This window comes from Orcinus orca, chromosome 9 (genome assembly GCF_937001465.1).
Source record: "Orcinus orca chromosome 9, mOrcOrc1.1, whole genome shotgun sequence".
NCBI lineage: Eukaryota > Metazoa > Chordata > Mammalia > Artiodactyla > Delphinidae > Orcinus > Orcinus orca.
Window position 1 is genome coordinate 17,777,647 of NC_064567.1, and position 21,179 is coordinate 17,798,825.

At 37.4% G+C, this 21,179-nt stretch overlaps 2 protein-coding genes across 2 annotated transcripts in view; one reads left to right on the forward strand and one right to left on the reverse strand.

Moving 5' to 3' along the window:
- CYREN (cell cycle regulator of NHEJ) overlaps positions 1-20,986 on the forward strand; it is a 106,210-nt gene extending 85,224 nt beyond the window's left edge. The window contains exon 5 of the mRNA XM_033432403.2: positions 10,951-20,986. Coding sequence (XP_033288294.1) covers positions 10,951-11,079 — 129 coding nt within the window. The 3' untranslated portion in view covers positions 11,080-20,986. The remainder of the gene's footprint in view (positions 1-10,950) is intronic.
- The window catches only part of AGBL3 (AGBL carboxypeptidase 3), a 96,634-nt gene that overhangs the window by 38,635 nt on the left and 36,820 nt on the right, over positions 1-21,179 (reverse strand). The window contains 9 exon segments of the mRNA XM_049715121.1: positions 185-285; positions 1,280-1,406; positions 2,551-2,713; positions 6,293-6,524; positions 6,527-6,777; positions 6,779-7,024; positions 7,026-7,052; positions 8,280-8,418; positions 11,362-11,469. Of these exon segments, the coding sequence (XP_049571078.1) occupies positions 185-285; positions 1,280-1,406; positions 2,551-2,713; positions 6,293-6,524; positions 6,527-6,777; positions 6,779-7,024; positions 7,026-7,052; positions 8,280-8,418; positions 11,362-11,469 (1,394 nt within the window).

The following is a 21,179-nucleotide window of genomic DNA, read 5'->3' on the forward strand; positions in this document are numbered from 1 at the left end:
GAGTTAATTATAAAATAACTATTTCCTAATTAAACTGAATATTTATAGATACCTGGAACATCAAGTACAAAAAACACTGAACACTGTTAGGATATTAAAAGGAACAAACTGCTGTAGGCCCATAGGCAGGTTATGTTATCTGAGAGACTGGAGTCTGATGTATCATCAAATGGACTTTACTTACCTTGGTTCGGTCTGGATCACAGTAGTCCAAGAGAGAATCACAAAAATGATACCCCATCGACTCCAAGTCTTTTGTGTTGAAATGAATGCCTCTTTTATTACCTAAAACATCAATAAGTTTAGCCACCCTTGAAGGTGACTTAAACATATTTTCTTAGCAGGTAGGCCTAAGTTGCCCAACAAAGTGTAAACAAAACATCTGATATGATTCCGTATTCTGTCCTTTGGCTTTTCTACACTGGGACAGGTCATTTAACAGCTTATTGCTTTCCCTTGTTCCTTCTCCACCACCTGGACCAAAGGTGACTTAATACAGATTAGTCTGTGTTGCAAAGCAGAAGAAAATTCAGTAAGAAAGTTATAGAATACTTGGTTACCAGTTATAAGCACCCTAGTTATCACTTAGAGAAAAACCTGGGTAAATATTTTAATGTTTTCATCATCATTAATAGTGTTATAAGAATTTCAAGGTGCTTTAAAAACTAGCCAGAAGTTACAAGTGTGGATTTCCAGCACTTTCCTTTGAGTTGATACATTTTCTAATAATGTGACAATTACCTTAATATGGGGCATTCTAAGGATAATGTTAAATGTGACTGAAAGCTTTCTTAAATGGAACTAGGGTACACTTTTTAGTTCAAGGAACCAATTAAAATACAAATTGACAAAAAAACAAAAACAAAGTCCAGTCTAAGTTTGCCTTAAAAATGGCAAATCTACTAAAGATATTTCTATTCTGATATTTTAATTATGAGCATTGCTTTTTCTTGAAATCATTAGAGTCATCTGTAGGAACCCCTTCTAAAACAAAAACAAAAACCCCAAACAAGCAATTAAAGATTAGTTCATGAAACAACCAATTAGGTATTCTATGTATGTGCTAAAACTTCCTTTTCTAAACAAAGGAAAATGATGATAGAGATATATAGTGGGAGTCTGTTTATTCATCCTATCTATAGAATTGATTAGATATCAGTATGTATCTAAGCAGGAAGAAAGTGCTCACGATCCAGTTGCCTACACTATTAATCTTACATTAAAAACGTCTCTTTGGTTTAAAGCTCTGACAGTCATGAATGAGGACACTTGATCTTACCCAGAGTAGATTCACAAAAAGTGGCCTCCATGGTAAAGCTGTTCCTGATTCCCACTTTCCACGTTACCACCGTTCCTATTCCCTCTTTGCTCTTCTGAATATTAAACTTGCAAGCTGAGAATGAAAACTGAAAAGACGCAAATAAAAATGAGACCCATTGCTTTTCTAATCACAATGTCTTTCATAGGAAGTACGGTTGGAAATGAAAAAGTAGTTGTGCAAAAGCAATAATTCTCTCTAAAGCTTTGGGAGCTTTTATATCCTGACCAATGAAAATAACTCATTTTAAGGATGACATATTTACATTTCTGAGAATTATAGACTTAAATTCTGAAATAAATTTTATTTTTTATCTATATATAACATATGCATTCAAAACCAGCTGATGAATTCTTGATAGTGTTGACTTTAAAAGGCTATAGGAAGGAGCCTAAACATGTTTAGGAATGAAGATCAGTGTTGTAGATTTTCAGAATCGAATACGATGCTTTATTATCACATGAAAGATAATTTGAAAGTCGCCCTCAAGAACTGTTATAACATCAGTATCTACAATGAGTTTTTGTAATTTAATTACAATTAAAAAAATTTACTTTGTGTTCCATTCTGTGAATTTTAACACATGTATAGGTTTGTGTAAACACTACCACAAATCAGGATATAGGACAATTCCATCACCTCTTAAAAACTCCCTTGTGCCATCCCTTTGCAGTCACAAGTATTTCACTTATTTTGGAGTGATGGTAAATGATATTCTTTTAAATTTTGGTTTCCAGTTGTTCACTGTGAGTATATAGAACTGCAGTTGGTTTTTGTGGGTCGACCTTGTATCCTATGACACTGCTAAACTCAGTTATTAGTTCTAGGAGTTTTTGTGGATTGCATGGGTTTTCTATGAACACAATCACGCCTGCCTTTCCAATCTGTCTGCCTTTTATTTCTTTTTCTTCCCTTATTGCACTTGTTAGAACCTCCAGTATAAGGCTGAATTGAAGGGGTAAAAGTGGATATCCTTGCCTTGTTCCTGACCTCAGGAGGAAAACAATCAGTCTTTTATCATTAAGTATGGTGGTAGGATATTGGGCATTTTTTTTCATATCTCAAATTACTGGTCATGAAACATTTCACACAGTTGCTTTCTTATGGTCAATTGTATAAACCGATCAGAATAACTAAATAAAAAAGCAGTTTACTAACTAAAATTATCCATTTTGCTGTCTTGCATGGGCAACATGTAGTAAAGGAAAAGTCAAAATATTAAAGGTGCTTACTTTATCTGGACAATTTTTGCTCAGCCTAAGTGGCAAGATTTGTTGCTGTAAGTATAATGCTTTACATCTGTCACTATCATCACAGCCATACATGAAGATGTTCTCTTTCTTACTATGGCCATGAAGGTCACAATACAAAATAACCTCTCGTTTCTCCATCAATCTACAAAGAAGAAAAAGAACAAGTTACTACATTTTACCTCTGCATTTTTCTTTTATGGCTGTAATTATGGATTAACAAGTCTAATATCCAAATAAACAGAATTTCTTATATCCTACTTTTCAGTTTCTTTTCTTACCTCTTATGATTATTAACATATAATTTTTTAAACACCTACAATAAGTTCCTATTAATTGTATATAAAATATGAATGTTTTAGCCTTCCAGTATAAGGACAAAATTTTTACCTTACTCCCAAGACTTTCTCCAAGAGGATCTCTCTGCTTTTTTGATTGTGTTTTTTGTTGTACACAGAAAACAGCTCACTCTTATCTTTGCCTTTTAGCTCTCACATAGATTCTTTCTGACTGAAGTATCTTCTTTCTTCATATTTGTAAATGCAAATACTACCCCTTATCCCTCAACACCAACCTCACGTCTCACTTCCTCTCTGACTAGTCAAGCCCACAGACTTTTCTTTTTTGAACTCCTGTAGCACTTAATGTTGGTACCATTTACTTGGCACTTGCCTAGGTAAGTTTTCATATTTTTGATATTTAATCAAACATGGATAGGGAATGCTTCAAAACATCTAAAACAATGCTATGCACACAAGTACCAAAATATGTGTTAAAAATTGAGTGCCTGACGACTTAGTGCTGAAGCCAATTAATATTTAACCTTTGAGTAATGTGGTGAGTAAATATCATTTTGAGAAAAATAGTACCAAAGTTTGAATTGATTGTTTTTCTGGTAAATTTCTAATAAATAATTTAAAGAAATCATTTCTCAAGAGCACAATTCTTAGCCTGCATAATTTAGGCATTCAATGAATATTAAAGTAATAAAAAATAAGTCCCCCAAACTGGTTGATGAAAATAACTAGTAGAGAGGCTTTTAAAAGGTGAAAAAGTGGTGGTGTTAAGGTGGTAGGATTACCGACATTTTTGCCTTTATTTTCATATCATATTTCCAAACTTCATATAGCATTATTATATTACTTAAATAACTAAAATTACATATACTGCTTATATCTGGAAGAATAAATACCAAATGTTAATAATTTATAGTAACATGAAATGTAATACTTTTATAACAAAATATTAAATCCTAAAATCTAAATATTCAAAGTGCAGCTTCTGTCCAAAACAATACTTCTTTAAACTATAGTGAAATCCCAAGTTGAAGTCTGTTACACGTATTAATTTATTGCCCTTTTTCATTTGATGACCAGTAAATTCTAACTGATAACATAAAATTGACATAAAGTCACCAAATGATCATTACAAGTTTTTAGGAAAAGGACTAGATTATAAAGTAAGACTATCAAGTTAGCTCCTTAAATAAGATATGCTGTACATTTTTAAACCATTTCCCCAGTTTTAATGAACATTTGGTTTCTTATAAGTGAGTCAAAAGAAACCTCTAAGTAATTAAATCCCAAAGAAATGTTACTACTTTTGAAGTCAAACAGCATAATAGGGTCTCTCATCTTAACACTAATTTAAATCACTTTAGAAACAGTTGGGATTTCTTTCTTAGCCAGTTAAGATATTCTAAGTACCTTACACTAAGTAGCCTATATTAAAAGCTACTCTCTGTTATCCTCAAATACTTTAAATATATTTAGTTTTAGACATACTTACAGCCTCTCACCTTTCCACACGTATGTGACTGACTTTTATTCCATTTATCTGCCTATGATTAATCAATTGCATTAAAGTAGTTCTCTTTCTTGGAAGTCTTTCTGAAACTTATTGAATAGATTCCTGCCTTAACCTTCTTATGAGGCAATTTAAGAAGAACAGAGACATATAAAATGTCTTCCACAGAGACAAGCCAAAGGGCCTTGGCCTGTAATCCATCTTGTGTTGGGCCAGGCACCCTTAATGTCAAAGAGCATTAAGTAGACATTATAAATACTCTAATGGGCATCCCATCAGCTCCCTTTCTATTAAAAAATAAACTTTAAATTTTGGAATAACTTTAGATTTACACAAAACTGGCAAAATAGTAGAGAGAGTTTCCATATATCTACCCCTCATCCAGTTTCCCCTAATGTTAACATATTACATAACCATGGCACATTGTCAAAAACTAAGGAACCAACGTTGGTACATCACTATTAAACTCCCAACCTTATTTGGATTTCACTAGTTTTCCCAATAATGTCCTTTTTCTGTCCCAGAATCCAATCTAGGATACCACATTGCATTTACTCAGCTCTCTCCATTGTGTGCCATCCCCAGGAAAATTAGTTATGGGTTACTCTTTATGACTTAAATATTTCCCAAATAATTTCAGAGAATCCTGAAGTCCACATTTGTGAGGGGTATAAAACAAGAGTTTTTACTCATTTTTGTGGAGATCTGCGCTTCACTCCCCATGGGTCTATAAAGATAAAAGGATTAACATGAAAGTTGAGGCTGAACTAAGTAACTAGAGCCATGCTGGGTGTTCCTGAAGCCTGTCAGCTCCTCTGAGGGACTGGAGGTATCTTTGAGGTCCTCCTCCTTGAAACAGGGCTCGTATGCTTTTATTAGGGGCCCTGATGACAGAGCTGGATGAGGATATAAACACTCTCTATAATAGTACTTATTATTGTAACATTTGAACAATCCTAAATAGTTTACGAAGAGTTATTACATCTATATCTAATTCATTAACTTCTTTTTACATTTGCGGAAACACTGAATACATTTAGAGTTTCCAGTGTTCCAGTAATATTGGGCACTTTATTCTGGGCACTTTAGTAGTAATATTCTCATTTAATCCTCTTGTCTGTGAGGTAAGCGTTATTATTCCCACTTTATAGATGAGAAAACTGAGGTTTGGGTTTGTTTTTAAAATTGCTCAAGATCACACAGTTAGCAAATGATATAGCAGGGATTCCAATCTGATACGTTTTCACTCTAGTCTCCACATTCTTAACCAAAAAGGTTAAGAGGATTTGGGTGTTCTTTGACTCCAATAAATCTCTCTACTCTAGCAATGCCTATTCCTGATTGTTATTACTTGAATCTATTAAATAATTCACCCAGTAATTCAACAAAGCTTTAAATACTATGTGCATTTTACTGTTCTGATTCTTTAGAAAATTTAAAGCTGTTCATTTTTTCCAGGGGCAAATAAGACTATTCATGAAAGTTTAAATAAGTATGTAACCTATCATCAAAAGACTCATCATAGAGCAATGTATGGTCAACATAGTGCCAGAAGGCTCTGTATATGTAACTAATTTTCACATATAAGGGATTCAAGGATCCCAAAATAAACATCAGTGCTACCATTAACTTTAGGAAGAAACCAAATTTTAGGATAGGCAAATGTAACTGTACATTTTCACTAAGCCATTAAAATGTTCTAGAGTCTATTTCATTACTTAAAAGAAAGCTAGTGAACGTAGTGGCATAATGCCAGAAAGGTACAGAAGCAGAGTTGGGAAGAATAAGGAAAAAAATTAAGTAGCTATAGTTAAACTATCTTAAGAAAATCTAGAGTAAAATGAGTGGGATTGTGGGAGCAAAATTCTTACTACCAAGTTTACTAAATAAGCATAGGGTAATTTGATGCTTATTTTACCTACAGATCATGTTCCGGGTATACCGAACAGAAGGAAATGACTCCTTCAGGAGAGATGTATAGTTAAGGTTTAAATCCCATCCAGCTAAGGAACACCGATAATTTCCCACAATCACACCATCTGGATTCAGCATGAGTACCACCTTGAAGATGAAAGTGTCCCGGAGCAATTGTGTATCACTTGAGTCTCCTAAAATATAATCTAGGAAGCCCTTCATGATCCAAAAGCTGTGGTTTCTCCTGGATGTACCCTTGCAGTCAAAATCATGGCCTTTCGCTTTCTTGACTCACTGTTCTTCAAGGGGGTAGTAATTGTTAAAACATACACCATGTTCCTAGTAATTGTGTGGCACAAGACACGTATTTTACAAAGCTTTGACTGTACTGGGTCATTATTGATGCTAGAAAGGTATTCTTGCAGGTTTGTGTAAGTGTATGGATAGCAGGTATCTTTATTGTGTGGAAATTGAAATGTCCATGTAAGAGAAATAATGGCACCCGTCTTGCCCCTGGTTGCTTCTATAATACTTCATTTGGTCTCCTATTCTCTGCCAGCCAATATTATGAGCGTTGGCCTCGTTTTCAGAATAAAACAGTGGGTGCATACCCCGATTATAAAGACTAGCAGGCTTGGTGAAATGGATAATAGTGAATCTGTAGTCTATTCCTGCTTGGGTATTAGTGACTTGGAAGTAGTACCACTGGGTGTGTTTATTTGTGAACAGGTCAGGGCACAGTCAGCTGGTATTCATATTCTGCCCTAAGACACAAAAAAAGGAAGGGGAAAAAACACATAAAAATGTAAAAATGACATTCAAGTTTAAATTAAATAATAAAAGTAATAATAAATATACAAATAATAAACTACCTATTCACAGAAAGCTTTTTATTTGGGAAACATTTATTTAGGCAATGTCCAATAAGCAAGTAATTGTAAAAAATCAAAGTTTTGAAGCTTTCTCTTTTATTGGATGCAAAACTGCTTCTATGTGAATTCTAAAGTCTTTTTACTCCTTTGTAATTCAAGAGAGCACATAAAAAAATGGGCATTTGACAAAAATTATATATGTCAACCCGGTTATGTTTCCTATAAAAGAAGTGATTAAAGAGTTCTTAAGTTTTTAAGAATTCAAGTCCAATGTTTCTTTTTTTACTTCAGACATATATTTCTGTTTTATATTAGATTCTAGCTCTAAGAATCTGAAATACCTATCACTAAGAAAGGTTAAAAACCTATATAAATTACTATAAGCATATGGATATAAAACTGTAAACTCTGAGAGGACAGGAACTGTATTTCATAACTGTTTGCATCCCCCATACTTAATCATTGAAGATACTTAAAGGCAAAAATAATTTCATTAGTACATTACTTATATATCTAACAATTTTACCTGGTTAGTTGTGACTTTTTTTACCAAGTACTTCCTATTCTATCAGCATTATGCACTTATTGTGTGTGTATATGTGTTTGTGTGTGTAGTTATAAACAGTGAACTAGGAAATGAATGTTGTAAAACCTTGAGAGCCATTGAATCTAGGTGATGGGTATATGATAGTTAATGTAGAACTGTATTATGCTCTGTACTTAAGTGTATGTTTAAAATTTTTCATTAAAAATTTTTTTAAAAAATATCCTTGGATCGCAGGCATGTTCCCAAGCATGTTTTACAGAACACTCATCTGAAGAACTACTCCATTAAAAAGTCTGAGAAGCGGGGTGTGTGTGTGTGTGTGTGTGTGTGTGTGTGACAATTCATATTGGCATACTGAAAATGTACATTACAGAAACCTGTTTAATTCATAGTTCTCAAAATTGTTTGAACCCAGAACCTTCCATACCTACCCCCTTAAAATAATCTCTAAGTAGCATCTATACTTCAAGGAATTATAGTTCAGTAATGGATACTAAAAGTAATGTATCTAATACAGGAAATAATAAATAGTTGATAGTCTACCTCCTCAAATAAAAATAATTAAAACCTACACTTTGACTACCTTCCGTAGATTACCACTCTCAAACCTTGCTTCAAACATCAAAGTATCATCACAGTTATTCACAGGCTGCTTCAAGGGTGTTTGGTTGCCCCCAACTTGGGAATACACAAAACAAGGCTCTTTGTAGGCTGATGAGAAACCATAAAGATATCAAGCCATAGCTAAAGTATATAGGCTATTCTGCATAGAGTTTGGAACTACAGTATAACTGAAGTGTCACTAAGGATTATAAATTTTAACATAATTTGACACTAGCATATATAGGTTTATGTTGAAATAAGTAAGTCTAAGTATTTAGACTAGAAAAGCAATGTCTGAAATAAATTCATATATTTCTCACAGTAAAAATACTCTACTTCTGGTTATAATGAAGTAATTGGTCCTGAAGTCATCTTTTCACTGTAAATAACTATAAAACTGGACAAAAAATACGAATTAACTGTTTTTCATGCATTTGGACAACACAAATACCAGAACTACATATGGTTCTTGAAAGAAGGTAAATACATGAAATAAGCCCATGTTTAATTCTTGTTTTCTTCCTGGGGTACTTTTTACCTCTTAGGAAGATGGCACTTAAGGATAGCATAACAGTCATGTTGAGCTGAGGAGGCGAGATTGTTGCCTGGGGCTGCTGAAATTGGTACCCTGGGTACCAGAGAGAAGAACGCTATGTAGAGGGAGGGCTTCAATAGTCTACATGGTGGTTCCCCAGTCCTTGACTGAAGGCTTGGCTCTACAAGCACAGGATAAGACTAGGGAAGATAGGACAGAGTGCTACTGTAGGACTGAGATACCAGAGGATAAACATTCTAGGATATATTGAAATTCAACCTATCCAGAATACAAGGACTTCACTGAGCACCTCAGGCATTCAATCGTGACTCTAAAAAGGTTGTATATTAGGCATAAGAACCGCATTCAGGAGTAAGGGCCATGACCTAGGACTAAGGACAAAATGAAAACAGACCTGCTTTTATAAAAAAATAAACCAATTCCAAAGGAAGCAAAATGATTTGCCAGCAATTTAGCTGCCTACCAGAAAAAAATTCAGCATAATGTTTAAAAAGAACATAATACAAACTCCTACAACATTATCTTTCACAATTTCCCACATATGATAAAAAAAAACTATGAAGCACACAAAGAAGGAAATGTGATCCAATAAATATTTAACAGACCCAAAGATAACTCAGATGGTACGATTAACAGAGAAGGACTTTCAATATATGTTAAAATACTTAAAGGAAAAGATAGAGATAGTGAATAAACAGATCAAGTAATTCAAAAAAAGAAGAAATGTTAACTGTAAAAAGAATGAAATGAAAATTCTAGAAATAAAAAGTACAATAATGGAAATGAAAGATTTACCAGATGGGCTTAAGAGAAACTGAATATTGTAAAGGAAAGACTCAGTGAACTTAAAAACAAATGAATACAATTATCCAAACCCAAGGCCAGAGGAGAAAAAAAGAACAAAGACCCAGTGACATGTGCGAGATAGCTAGAAATCTACCATATGGATTGGAGTTGGAATTCCAAGGGACAGAAGAGAAAGAATATTATGGAGAAAATACGTGAAGAAATAATGGCTGAAAATTTCTCAAATTTGGAAAAAAAACAAAGAACTCTATTAAATTATGGATCTAAGAGGTTCAGCAAACTCCAAACCGGATAAATACAAAGATAACCAAATCTAGGCAGGTCACAGTCAAATTGCTGAAAACAGCCAAACAGAAAAAGACACATCACATGTAAGGAACAATGATATAAATTATGGCTGACTTTTTACTAAAGAGAACAGATGTCATGAGACAATGGAACAATATCTTTAAAGAAAGAAAAATATTTAAAAGAAAAAAATGTAAACCCAGAATTCTATATACTCAGTTGTTTGGGGACTTCCTTCTACAGCTACAGGTTTGGAAACCACTCTGTTCTCTTACCCCTTCAGGCCTAGGAGGAATAATGGTTCTGCTCTATTGACAATTCTGTGTTGCTTCACCATCCCTTATTAGTCTCCCTTAATTCTGTCCACCCTTTTGTAAGTTATCCTTTCATTAAAGTTTCTTAAATTACTCTATGTAAGCCATCCACTTCCTGACAAGAGCTTGACCGACTCACCTCATCTACTTTAATTTCATATTAGATCTCATTTATGTGTGAAAGTTATGAGGTACATTAGCTATGTAAATATTTGAAATCAAATATAAAAAATCAGAGGTGCTTTGCTCACCCCAGTTGCTTAAAAATGCATGAGTATATGATTTCTGTAGTTGCTTACTGTGTAAGAAGGAATTCCCGTGAATTTCTGTTTTGCCAGCTCTTTAAATAAAATACATTTGCTTCCTGGAAGTCATCTTTAATATATAGTCTAAGATACTGGGTTGGCCAAAAAGTTCATTCCGGTTTTTCCATAAGATGTGGTGAAACTGTACAGGAGTCCCATACTGCCTTACATTGGTGCTTCAGGAGCAGCGCAGTTTAGAATATAGGTTGAGACTTCTACGTTTGATTATTAGCATACTCTAACATGAAGCAGAGATTCTGCATTACCAGAGCTCTCAAGGTGCACTTATTAATCCTGAGTGTTAAGAACACTTTCCTGAGATGTAATCTTAGATGTTATTTGCAATGTGGGATATTTTCCTCTTTTCAAGAATGCAGTCCCAAGAAATGCATCAAACTGGCATAATATGAAAATAAATCACCTGAAAGACTGCATGAAAATGACCTATAGATGGAAAGGGGATGATAGTTGCAGAGCACTCTGCTGGATTTACCTTTGAAAACTGATGCGAAGCTTAATTCCATCGCAATAAGACTCTTCATTCTCATGGTCAACATGATGCTTTATCTTAAAGTAAGTGTGCATACGCTGCAATATGCACCTTCAAGAACATAATTAGCACTGAATCAACATTTGGATTAATATGTAACCAGACGTGTTTGTGGAGTCAGGGACTTCCTATTAATTTACAATTTCCACTATAAACAGCAGAACAAATATGACTAAGAGATTAGCCCAGGTACCAAGTTATTTTTTATAGCAACATGTCTCATATACCCACCATCTTCAGCTAGGTAAACCACAGGATCCTCCTTGGAGCTTGGATAAAGGGGTTCTATCTCCAGGCCTGTTGGGATGTACGTTCGCTCAGGATTAGAAGGGGTCCAATCTGGAGAAAAAGAAAAAACAGAGGGACCTTCAAGATGGCAGAGGAGTAAGATGTGGAGATCATCTTCCTCCCCACAAATACATCCACACGTGGAACAACTCCTACAGAACACCTACTGAACACTGGCAGAAGACCTCAGACCTCCCAAAAGGCAAGAAACTCCCCATGTACCTGAGTAGGGCAAAAGAAAAAAGAGAGACAAAAAATAGGGATGGGACCTGCACCTCTGGGAGGGAGCTGTGAAGGAAAAAAGGTTTCCACACACTAGGAAGCCCCTTAACTGGCGGAGACTAGGGGTGGCAGGAAGCTTCAGAGCCACGGAGGAGAGCGCAGCAACAGGGGTGCAGAGGGCAAAGCAGAGAGATTCCCGCACAGAGGATTGGTGCCGACCAGCACTCGCCAGCCTGAGAGGCTTGTCTGCTCATCTGCCAGGGCGGGTGGGGGCTTGGAGCTGAGGCTCGGGCTTCAGAGGTTGGATCCCAGGGACAGGACTGGGGTTGGCTGCATGAACACAGCCTGAAGGGGGCTAGTGCACCACAGCTAGCCAGGAGGGAGTCCGGGAAAAGGTCTGGAGCTGCTAAAGAGGCAAGAGACTTTTTCTTGCCTCTTTGTTTCCTGGTGCGTGAGGAGAGGGGATTAAGAGTGCTGCTTAAAGGAGCTCCAGAGACGGGTGCGAGCCGGGGCTATCAGCGCGGACCCCAGAGACGGGCATGAGATGCTAAGGCTGCTGCTACCGCCACCAAGAAGCCTGTGTGCAAGCACAGGTCACTATCCACACCCCCCTTCCGGAAGCCTGTGCAGCCCACCACTGCCAGGGTCCCGTGATCCAGGGGCAACTTCCCCGAGAGAACACACGGCGCACCTCAGCCTCTTAAAACGTCATGCTGGCCTCTGCCGCCACAGGCTCGCCCCGTATTCCAAACCCCTCCCTGCCCCCTGGCCTGAGTGAGCCAGAGCCCCCTAATCAGCTGCTACTTAAACCCTGTCCTGTCTGAGCGGGAACAGATGCCCTCAGGCGACCTACACGCAGAGGTGGGGCCAAATCCAAAGCTGAACCCCAGGAGCTGTGCGAACAAAGAAGAGAAAGGGAAATCTCTCCCAGCAACCTCAGGAGCAGCGGATAAAATCTCCACAATAAACTTGAGGTACCCTGCATTTGTGGAATACCTGAATAGAAAACAAATCATCCCAAAATTGAGGCAGTGGACTTTGGGAGCAACTGTAGACTTGGGGTTTGCTTTCTGCATCTAATTTGTTTCTGGTTTTATGTTTATCTTAGTTTAATATTTAGAGCTTATTGTCGTTGGTAGATGTGTTTATTGATTTGGTTGCACTCTTCCTTTTTTTAAATTTATATAATATTTTTTCCTTTTTTTCTTTTTGTGACTGTGTATGTGTATGCTTGTTTGTGTGATTTTGTCTGTATAGCTTTGCTTTTACCATTTTTCCTAGGGTTGTCTGTTTTTTTTCTTGGTAGTTTTTAGCGCTTGTTATCATTGGTGGATTTGTTTTTCGGTTTGCTTGCTCCCTTCTTTATTTCTATTACTTTTGTTTTTAATATTTACTTTTTATTTTAGTAACTTTATTTTGTTTTACTTTCTTTTTTTTTTCCCTCCCTTTCCTCCCTTTTCATCTGAGCCAAGTGACTGACAGGGTCTTGGTGCTCTGGCTGGGTGTCAGACCTGAGCTGAGTTCAGGATACTGGTCTACCAGAGACCTCCCTGCCCAACATAATATGAAATGGTGAAAGCTCTCCCAGAGATCTCCATCTCAACGCAAAGACCCTGCTCCACTCAACGACCAGCAAGCTACAGTGCTGGACACCCCATGCCAAACAACTAGCAAGACAGGAACACAATCCCACCCATTAGCAGAGAGGCTGCCTAAAATCATAGTAAGTTCACAGACACCCTAAAGCACACGACCAGACGTGGACCTGCCCACCAGACAGGTAAGATCCAGCCTCATCCACCAGAATACAGGCACCAGTCCCTTCCACCACAAAACCTACACAACCCAACTGAACCAACCTTACCCACTGGGGTTAGAAACCAAAAACAACGGGAACTAGGAACCTGCAGCCTGCAAAAAGAAGACCCCAAACACAGTAAGTTAAGCAAAATGAGAAGACTGAGAAACACACAGCAGCTGAAGGAGCAAGGCAAAAATCCACCAGGCCAAACAAATGAAGAGGAAATAGGCAGTTTACCTGAAGAAGAATTCCAAGTAATGATAGTAAAGATGATCCAAAATCTTGGAAATAGATGGAGAAAATAAAAGAAACGTTTAACAAGGAACTAAAAGAACTAAAGAGAAAACAAACAATGATGAACAACACAATAAATGATATTAAAAATTCTCTAGAAGGAATCAATAGCAGAATAACCGAGGCAGAAGAATGGATAAGTGACCTGGAAGATAAAACAGTGGAAATAACTACTGCAGAGCAGAATAAAGAAAAAAGAATGAAAAGAATTGAGGACAGTCTCAGAGACCTCTGGGACAACATTAAATGCATGAACCTTCAAATTATAGGGGGTCCCAGAAGAGAAAAGAAAAAAAAATGAACTAAGAAAATATTTGAAGAGATTATAGTTCAAAACTTCCCTAATGTGGGAATGGAAATAATCAACTCCAGGAAGCACAGAGAGTCCCAGTGAGGATAAATCCAAGGAGAAACACGCCAAAACACATATTAATCAAACTATCAAAAATTAAATACAAAGAAAAAATATTAAAAGCAGCAAGCCAAAAGCAACAAATAACATACAAGGGAATTCCCATAAGGTTAACAGCTGATCTTTCAGCAGAAACTCTGCAAGCCAGAAAGGAGTGGCAGGACACATTTAAAGTGATGAACGGAAGAATCTACAAACAAGAATACTCTACCCAGCAAGGATCTCATTCACATTTGACGGAGAAATTAAAACCTTTACAAAGGTCTTCCCTGGTGGCGCAGTGGATAAGAATCCACCTGCCAATGCAGGACACATGGGTTCGAGCCCTGGTCCAGGAAGCTCCCACATGCCATGGAGCAACTAAGCCCATGCGCCACAACTACTGAGCCTGTGCTCTTCAGCCCGCGAGCCACAACTACGGAAGCCCACGCACCTAGAGCCCGTACTCTGCAATAAGAGAAGCCACTGCAATGAGAAGCCCGTGCACCACAACGAAGAGTACCCCTGGCTCGCCACAACTAGAGATAGCCTGTGTACAGCAATGAAGACCCAACGCAGCCAAAAATAAAATTTAAAAAACCTTTACAGAAAAGCAAAAGCTCTTTAAATTCTTTAAGAGAATTCTGCGCCACCAAATCAGCTTCACAACAAATGCTAAAGGAACTTCTCTAAGCAGGAACACAAGAGAAGGAAAAGACCTACAAAAACAAACCCAAAACAATTAAGAAAATGGGAATAGGAACATACATATCGATAATTACCTTAAATGTAAATGGAGTAAATGCTCCAACCAAAAGACACAGACGCTGAATGGATACAAAAACAAGACCCGTATATATGCTGTCTACAAGAGACCCACTTCAGACCTAGGGACACATACAGACTGAAAGTGAGGGGATGGAAAAAGATATTCCATGCAAATGGAAATCAAAACAAAGCTGGAGTAGCAATTCTCATATCAGACAAAATAGACATTAAAGACTATTAGAAGAGACAAAGAAGGACACTACATAATGATCAAGGGATCCATCCAAGAAGAAGATATAACAATTGTAAATATTTATGCACCCAACATAGGAGCACTTCAAGACATAAGGCAAATACTAACAGCCATAAAAGGGGAAATCGACAGTAACACATTCATAGTAGGGGACTTTTAACACCCCACTTTCACCGATGGGCAGAGCATCCAAAATTAAAATAAATAAGGAAACACAAGCTTTAAATGACATATTAAACAAGATGGACTTAAGTGGTATATATAGGACATTCCATCCCAAAACAACAGAATACAATTTCCTCTCAAGTGCTCATGGAACTTTCCCTAGGATAGATCATATCTTGGGTCACAAATCAAGCCCTGGTAAATTTAAGAATATTTAAATTGTATCAAGTATCTTTTCTGACCACAATGCTATGAGACTAGATATCAATTACAGGAAAAAAATCTGTAAAAAATACAAACACATGGGGGCTAAACAATACACTACTAAATAACCAAGAGATCACTGAAGAAATCAAAGAGGAAATCAAAAAATGCCTAGAAACAAATGACAATGAAAACACGACGACCCAAAACCTACGGGATGCAGCAAAAGCAGTTCTAAGAGGGAAGTTTATAGCAATACAATCCTACCTCAAGAAACAAGAAACATCTCAAATAAACAACCTAACCTTACACCTAAAGCAATTAGAGAAAGAACAAAAAGACCCTGAAGTTAGCAGAAGGAAAGAAATCATAAAGATCAGATGAGAAATAAATGAAAAAGAAATGAAGGAAACGATAGCAAAGATCAATAAAACTAAAAGCTGGTTCTGAGAAGATAAACAAGATTGATAAACCATTAGCCAGACTCATCAAGAAAAAAAGGGAGAAGACTCAAATCAATAGAATTAGAAATGAAAAAGGAGAAGTAACAACTGACACTGTAGAAATACAAAGGATCATGAGAGATCACTACAAACAACTATATGCCAATAAAATGGACAACCCGGAAGAAATGGACAAATTCTTAGAAAAGCACAACCTTCCAACACTGAACCACGAAGAAACAGAAAATATGAACAGACCAATCAGAAGCACTGAAATTGAAACTGTGATTAAAAATCTTCCAACAGGGCTTCCCTGGTGGCGCAGTGGTTGAGAGTCCGCCTGCCGATGCAGGGGACACGGGTTTGTGCCCCGGTCTGGGAAGATCCCACATGCCGCAGAGCGGCTGGGCCCGTGAGCCATGGCCGCTGAGCTTGCGCGTCTGGAGCCTGTGCTCCGCAACGGGAGAGGCCACAACAGTGAGAGCCCCGCGTACCAAAAAAAAAAAAAAAAAAAAAAAAAAAATCTTCCAACGAACAAAAGCCCAGGACCAGATGGCTTCACAGGCGAATTCTATCAAACATTTAGAGAAGAGCTAACACCTATCCTTCTCAAACTCTCCCAAAATATAGCAGAGGGAGGAACACTCCCAAACTCATTCTATGAGGCCACCATCACCCTGATACCAAAACCAGACAAAGGTGTCACAAAGAAAGAAAACTACAGGCCAATATCACTGATGAACATAGATGCAAAAATCCTCCACAAAATACTAGCAAACAGAATCCAACAGCACATTAAAAGGATCATACACCATGATCTAGTGGGGTTTATCCCAGGAATGCAAGGATTCTTCAATATATGCAAATCAATCAATGTGATACACCATATTAAAAAATTGAAAGAGAAAAAACATGATCATCTCAACAGATGCAGAGAAAGCTTTCGAGAAAATTCAACACCCATTTATGATAAAACCCTCCAGAAAGCAGGCATAGAGGGAACTTTCCCCAACATAATAAAGGCCATATATGACAAACCCACAGCCAACATCGTCCTCAATGGTGAAAAACTGAAACCATTTCCACTAAGATCAGGAACAAGACAAGGTTGTCCACTCTCACCACTATTATTCAACATAGTTTTGGAAGTTTTAGCCACAGCAATCAGAGAAGAAAAATAAAGGAATCCAAATTGGAAAAGAAGAAGTAAAGCTGTCACGGTTTGCAGATGACATGATACTACACATAGAGAATCCTAAATATGCCTCCAGAAAACTACTAGAGCTAATCAATGAATTTGGTAAAGTAGCAGGATACAAAATTAATGCACAGAAATCTCTTGCATTCCTATACACTAATAATGAAAAATCTGAAAGAGAAATTAAGGAAACACTCCCATTTACCACTGCAAGAAAAAGAGTAAAATACCTAGGAATGAACCTACCTAAGGAGACAAAGGACCGCTATTCAGAAAACTATAAGACAGTGATGAAAGAAATTAAAGATGATACAGACAGATGGAGAGATATACCATGTTCTTGGATTGGAAGAATCAACATTGTGAAAATGACTCTACTATCCAAAGCAATCTACAGATTCAGTGCAATCCCAATAAACTACCAATGGCATTTTTCACAGAACTAGAACAAAAAATTTCACAATTTGTATGGAAACACAAAAGACCCCGAATAGCCAAAGCAATCTTGAGAAAGAAAAACGGAGCTGGAGGAATCAGGCTCCTTGACTTCAGACTATACTCCAAAGCTAAAATAATCAAGACAGTATGGTACTGGCACAGAAACAGAAATATAGATTAATGGAACTGGATAGAAAGCCCAGAGATAAACCCACACACATATGGTCACCTTATCTTTGATAAAGGAGACAGGAGTATACAATGGAGAAAAGACAGCCTCCTCAATAATTGGTGCTGGGAACACTGGACAGCTACATGTAAAAGAATGAAATTAGAACATTCCCTAACACCATACACAAAAATAAACGCAAAATTAAAGAGCTAAATGTAAGGCCAGACACTATCAAACTCTTAGAGGAAAACACAGGCTGAACACTCTATGAAATAAATCACGGTAAGATCCTTTTTGACCCAGCTCCTAGAGAAATGGAAATTAAAAAAAATAAACAAATGGGACGTAATGAAACTTAAAAGCTTTTGCACAGCAAAGGAAACCATAAACAAGACGTAAAGACAACCCTCAGAATGGGAGAAAATATTTGCAAATGAAGCAACTGACAAAGAACTAATTTCCAAAATATACAAGCAGGTCATGCAGCTCAATATCAAAAAAACAAACAACCCAATCTAAAAATGGGCAGTAGACCTAAATGGACATTTCTCCAAAGAAGATATACAGATTGCCAACAAACACATGAAAGGATGCTCCACATCACTAATCATCAGAGAAATGCAAATGAGAACTACAATAAGGTATCACCTCACATGGGTCAGAATGGTCATCATCAAAACAGCAACAAACAATAAATGCTGGGAAGGGTGTGGAGAAAAGGGAACCCTCTTGCACTGTTGGTGGGACTTTAAATTGATAGAGCCACTATGGAGAACAGTACGGAGGTTCCTTAAAAAACTAAAAATAGAACTACCCTACGCCCCAGGAATCCCACTACTGGGCATATACCCTGAGAAAACTGTAATTCAAAACGAGTCATGTACCGCAATGTTCATTGCAGCACTATTTACAATAATCAGGACATGGAAGCAACCTAAGTGTCCATCAACAGATGAATGGATAAAGAAGATGTGGCACATATATACAATGGAATATTACTTAGCCATAAAAAGAAATGAAATTGAGTTATTTGTAGTGAGGTAGATGGACCTAGAGACTGTCATACAGAGTGAAGTCAGAAAGAAAAAAACAAATACCATATGCTAACACATATATATGGAATATTAAAAAAAAAGTGGTTCTGAAGAACTGAGGGCAGGACAGGAATAAAGATGCAGACGTAGAGAATGGACTTGAGGACACGGGGAGGGTGAAGGGTATGCTGGGACGACGTGAGAGAGTGGCATGGATATACACTACCAAATGTAAAATAGCTAGTGTGAAGCAGCCACATAGCACAGGGAGATCAGCTTGGTGCTTTGTGACCACCTAGAGGGGTGGGATAGGAAGGCTGGGAGGGAGACGCAAGAGGGAGGAAAAATGGGGATATATTTATATGTATAGCTGATTCACCTTGTTATACAGCAGAAAGTAACCCACCATTGTAAAGCAATTATACTCCAATAAAGATGTTAAAAAATAAAAAAAGGAAAAACATTAATTGAATATGACTTCAAAAGAAAAGAGGAAAATTTTATTGTATATTTTCAAATTATTCATTGGTAGATCTAGGCTCAAATTTAGTGTTTTATGCAAAGCTGGATTTTACCAGGGGTTCATTGAAGGTAACAATGAGCATGGTCACACTTTAACAAAACCCATAACATTTGATTTGCACCTTGGTTCTAAGTTATTATATAGTTCATGATTATTTTGTGTCATCACAGATTTTATACTAAAGTTTCATTTCTCCTGGGTGCTTGATGCCTTTCTAACCTACCTCTGGGAATCTTGCTCCACATTTTATTCTCCCTTTCCCTGCATCTTCAGCTTATTGCTTATTAATGGTTGTCCCCTAAACTTATACACATGGTTCAGGTTTCTTTTGTCTCTCCACAGGAAGGCTATCCTTGGAGCCCCACCATTTTCCTTATCTATACCAGCTTTTGTACTGTTCGTTATTTATTTTTTTTTGCGGTACGTGGGCCTCTCACTGTTGTGGCCTCTCCCGTTGCGGAGCACAGGCTCTGGATGCGCAGGCTCAGCGGCCATGGCTCACGGGCCCAGCCGCTCCGCGGCATGTGGGATCTTCCCGGACCGGGGCATGAACCCGTGTCCCCTGCATCGGCAGGTGGACTCTCAACCACTGCGCCACCAGGGAAGCCCTCTTCGTTATTTTTAGGACCAAATTTTTTACCATGATCTATCTGATTGGAAAAAAATGACTTTATGGCCCAACTACCCTCATTTTTCCCACTTTTTAGTGGACAAGAATTGGTGATGACTCATTCTCCTACTTCTCTTCTATTATTGGCTGTTATGTGTCAGACTATGCTTGGCTCTGGGAATAAATATGCTCCAACAGAGGAAGCCAGCCTCAATGATCCCAAATATATTCACTGAAACAATAAACAAAAGAACTTGGTGACATGAAACAAGTATCACTGGGCAAACATGTTTTTGGGATAATAGGTACAACTGCTTTAGCAACAGAAGTGTGTTTGACACAATGAATAGGGGTCAAGTCTAGCTACAGAAAAAGCATGGACTAGAATATTGATGCAAAGATTCATCAGTGTACATTGTAGCGTTAACTGAACAACACACAACCAAATAAACTGACAATAAACAATAAAACAAACTAAAATTTAAAAGTGAGATTCTCATTAGTTGAAAACTTAATCACCTCAAACCAAAATTAATCATTAACTGATAATATAGCATCTGTTCTGAAATTTTTGGGAATTCCAGCCATTTGCTTTTTTTTTTTTTTTTTAACAACTTGATATATAAAGCTATATATCTGCCCTTTAAAAAGAGTTCAGCGGGGCTTCTCTGGTTGCACAGTGCTTAAGAACTCGCCTGCCAACGCAGGGGACATGGGTTTGACCCCTGGTCTGGGAGGATCCCACAGGCCGCGGAGCAACTGGGCCAGCAAGCCACAACTACTGAAGCCTGCGTGCCTAGGGCCCGTGCTCCACAGCAGGAGAGGCCATGGCAATGAGAAGCCCGTGCACCACAACAAAGACCCAATGCAGCCAAAAATAAATAATAAATTAATGAAAAAAAAAAAAAAGAAAGAAATACTTTCCTCAACTTGGCCTCCACAGCACTTCTTTCCTCCCAGATACAAAAGCATCTGTTTCCACTCCTAGCACTACATCTTTCCCCTTTAAAAAAAAAAAAAAAAAGAGTACAGCCATCTCATTTTATATCTTTGTGCAATTTGTTTGAGGATACCTTTTCTTACTTAGGTTACAAAGTTAGTTCATTTTCATCTCTCTCTCTTAAAAGCAAGAGGAGCCTATTTGGCTCACAGAGGAATTAACCTAATGTCTGTGTTCAAATGGAGTATGATTTGCTGTCCCTGTAAACTTCGAGACTACTTCAGAAACCCTGATGACAACTTCCT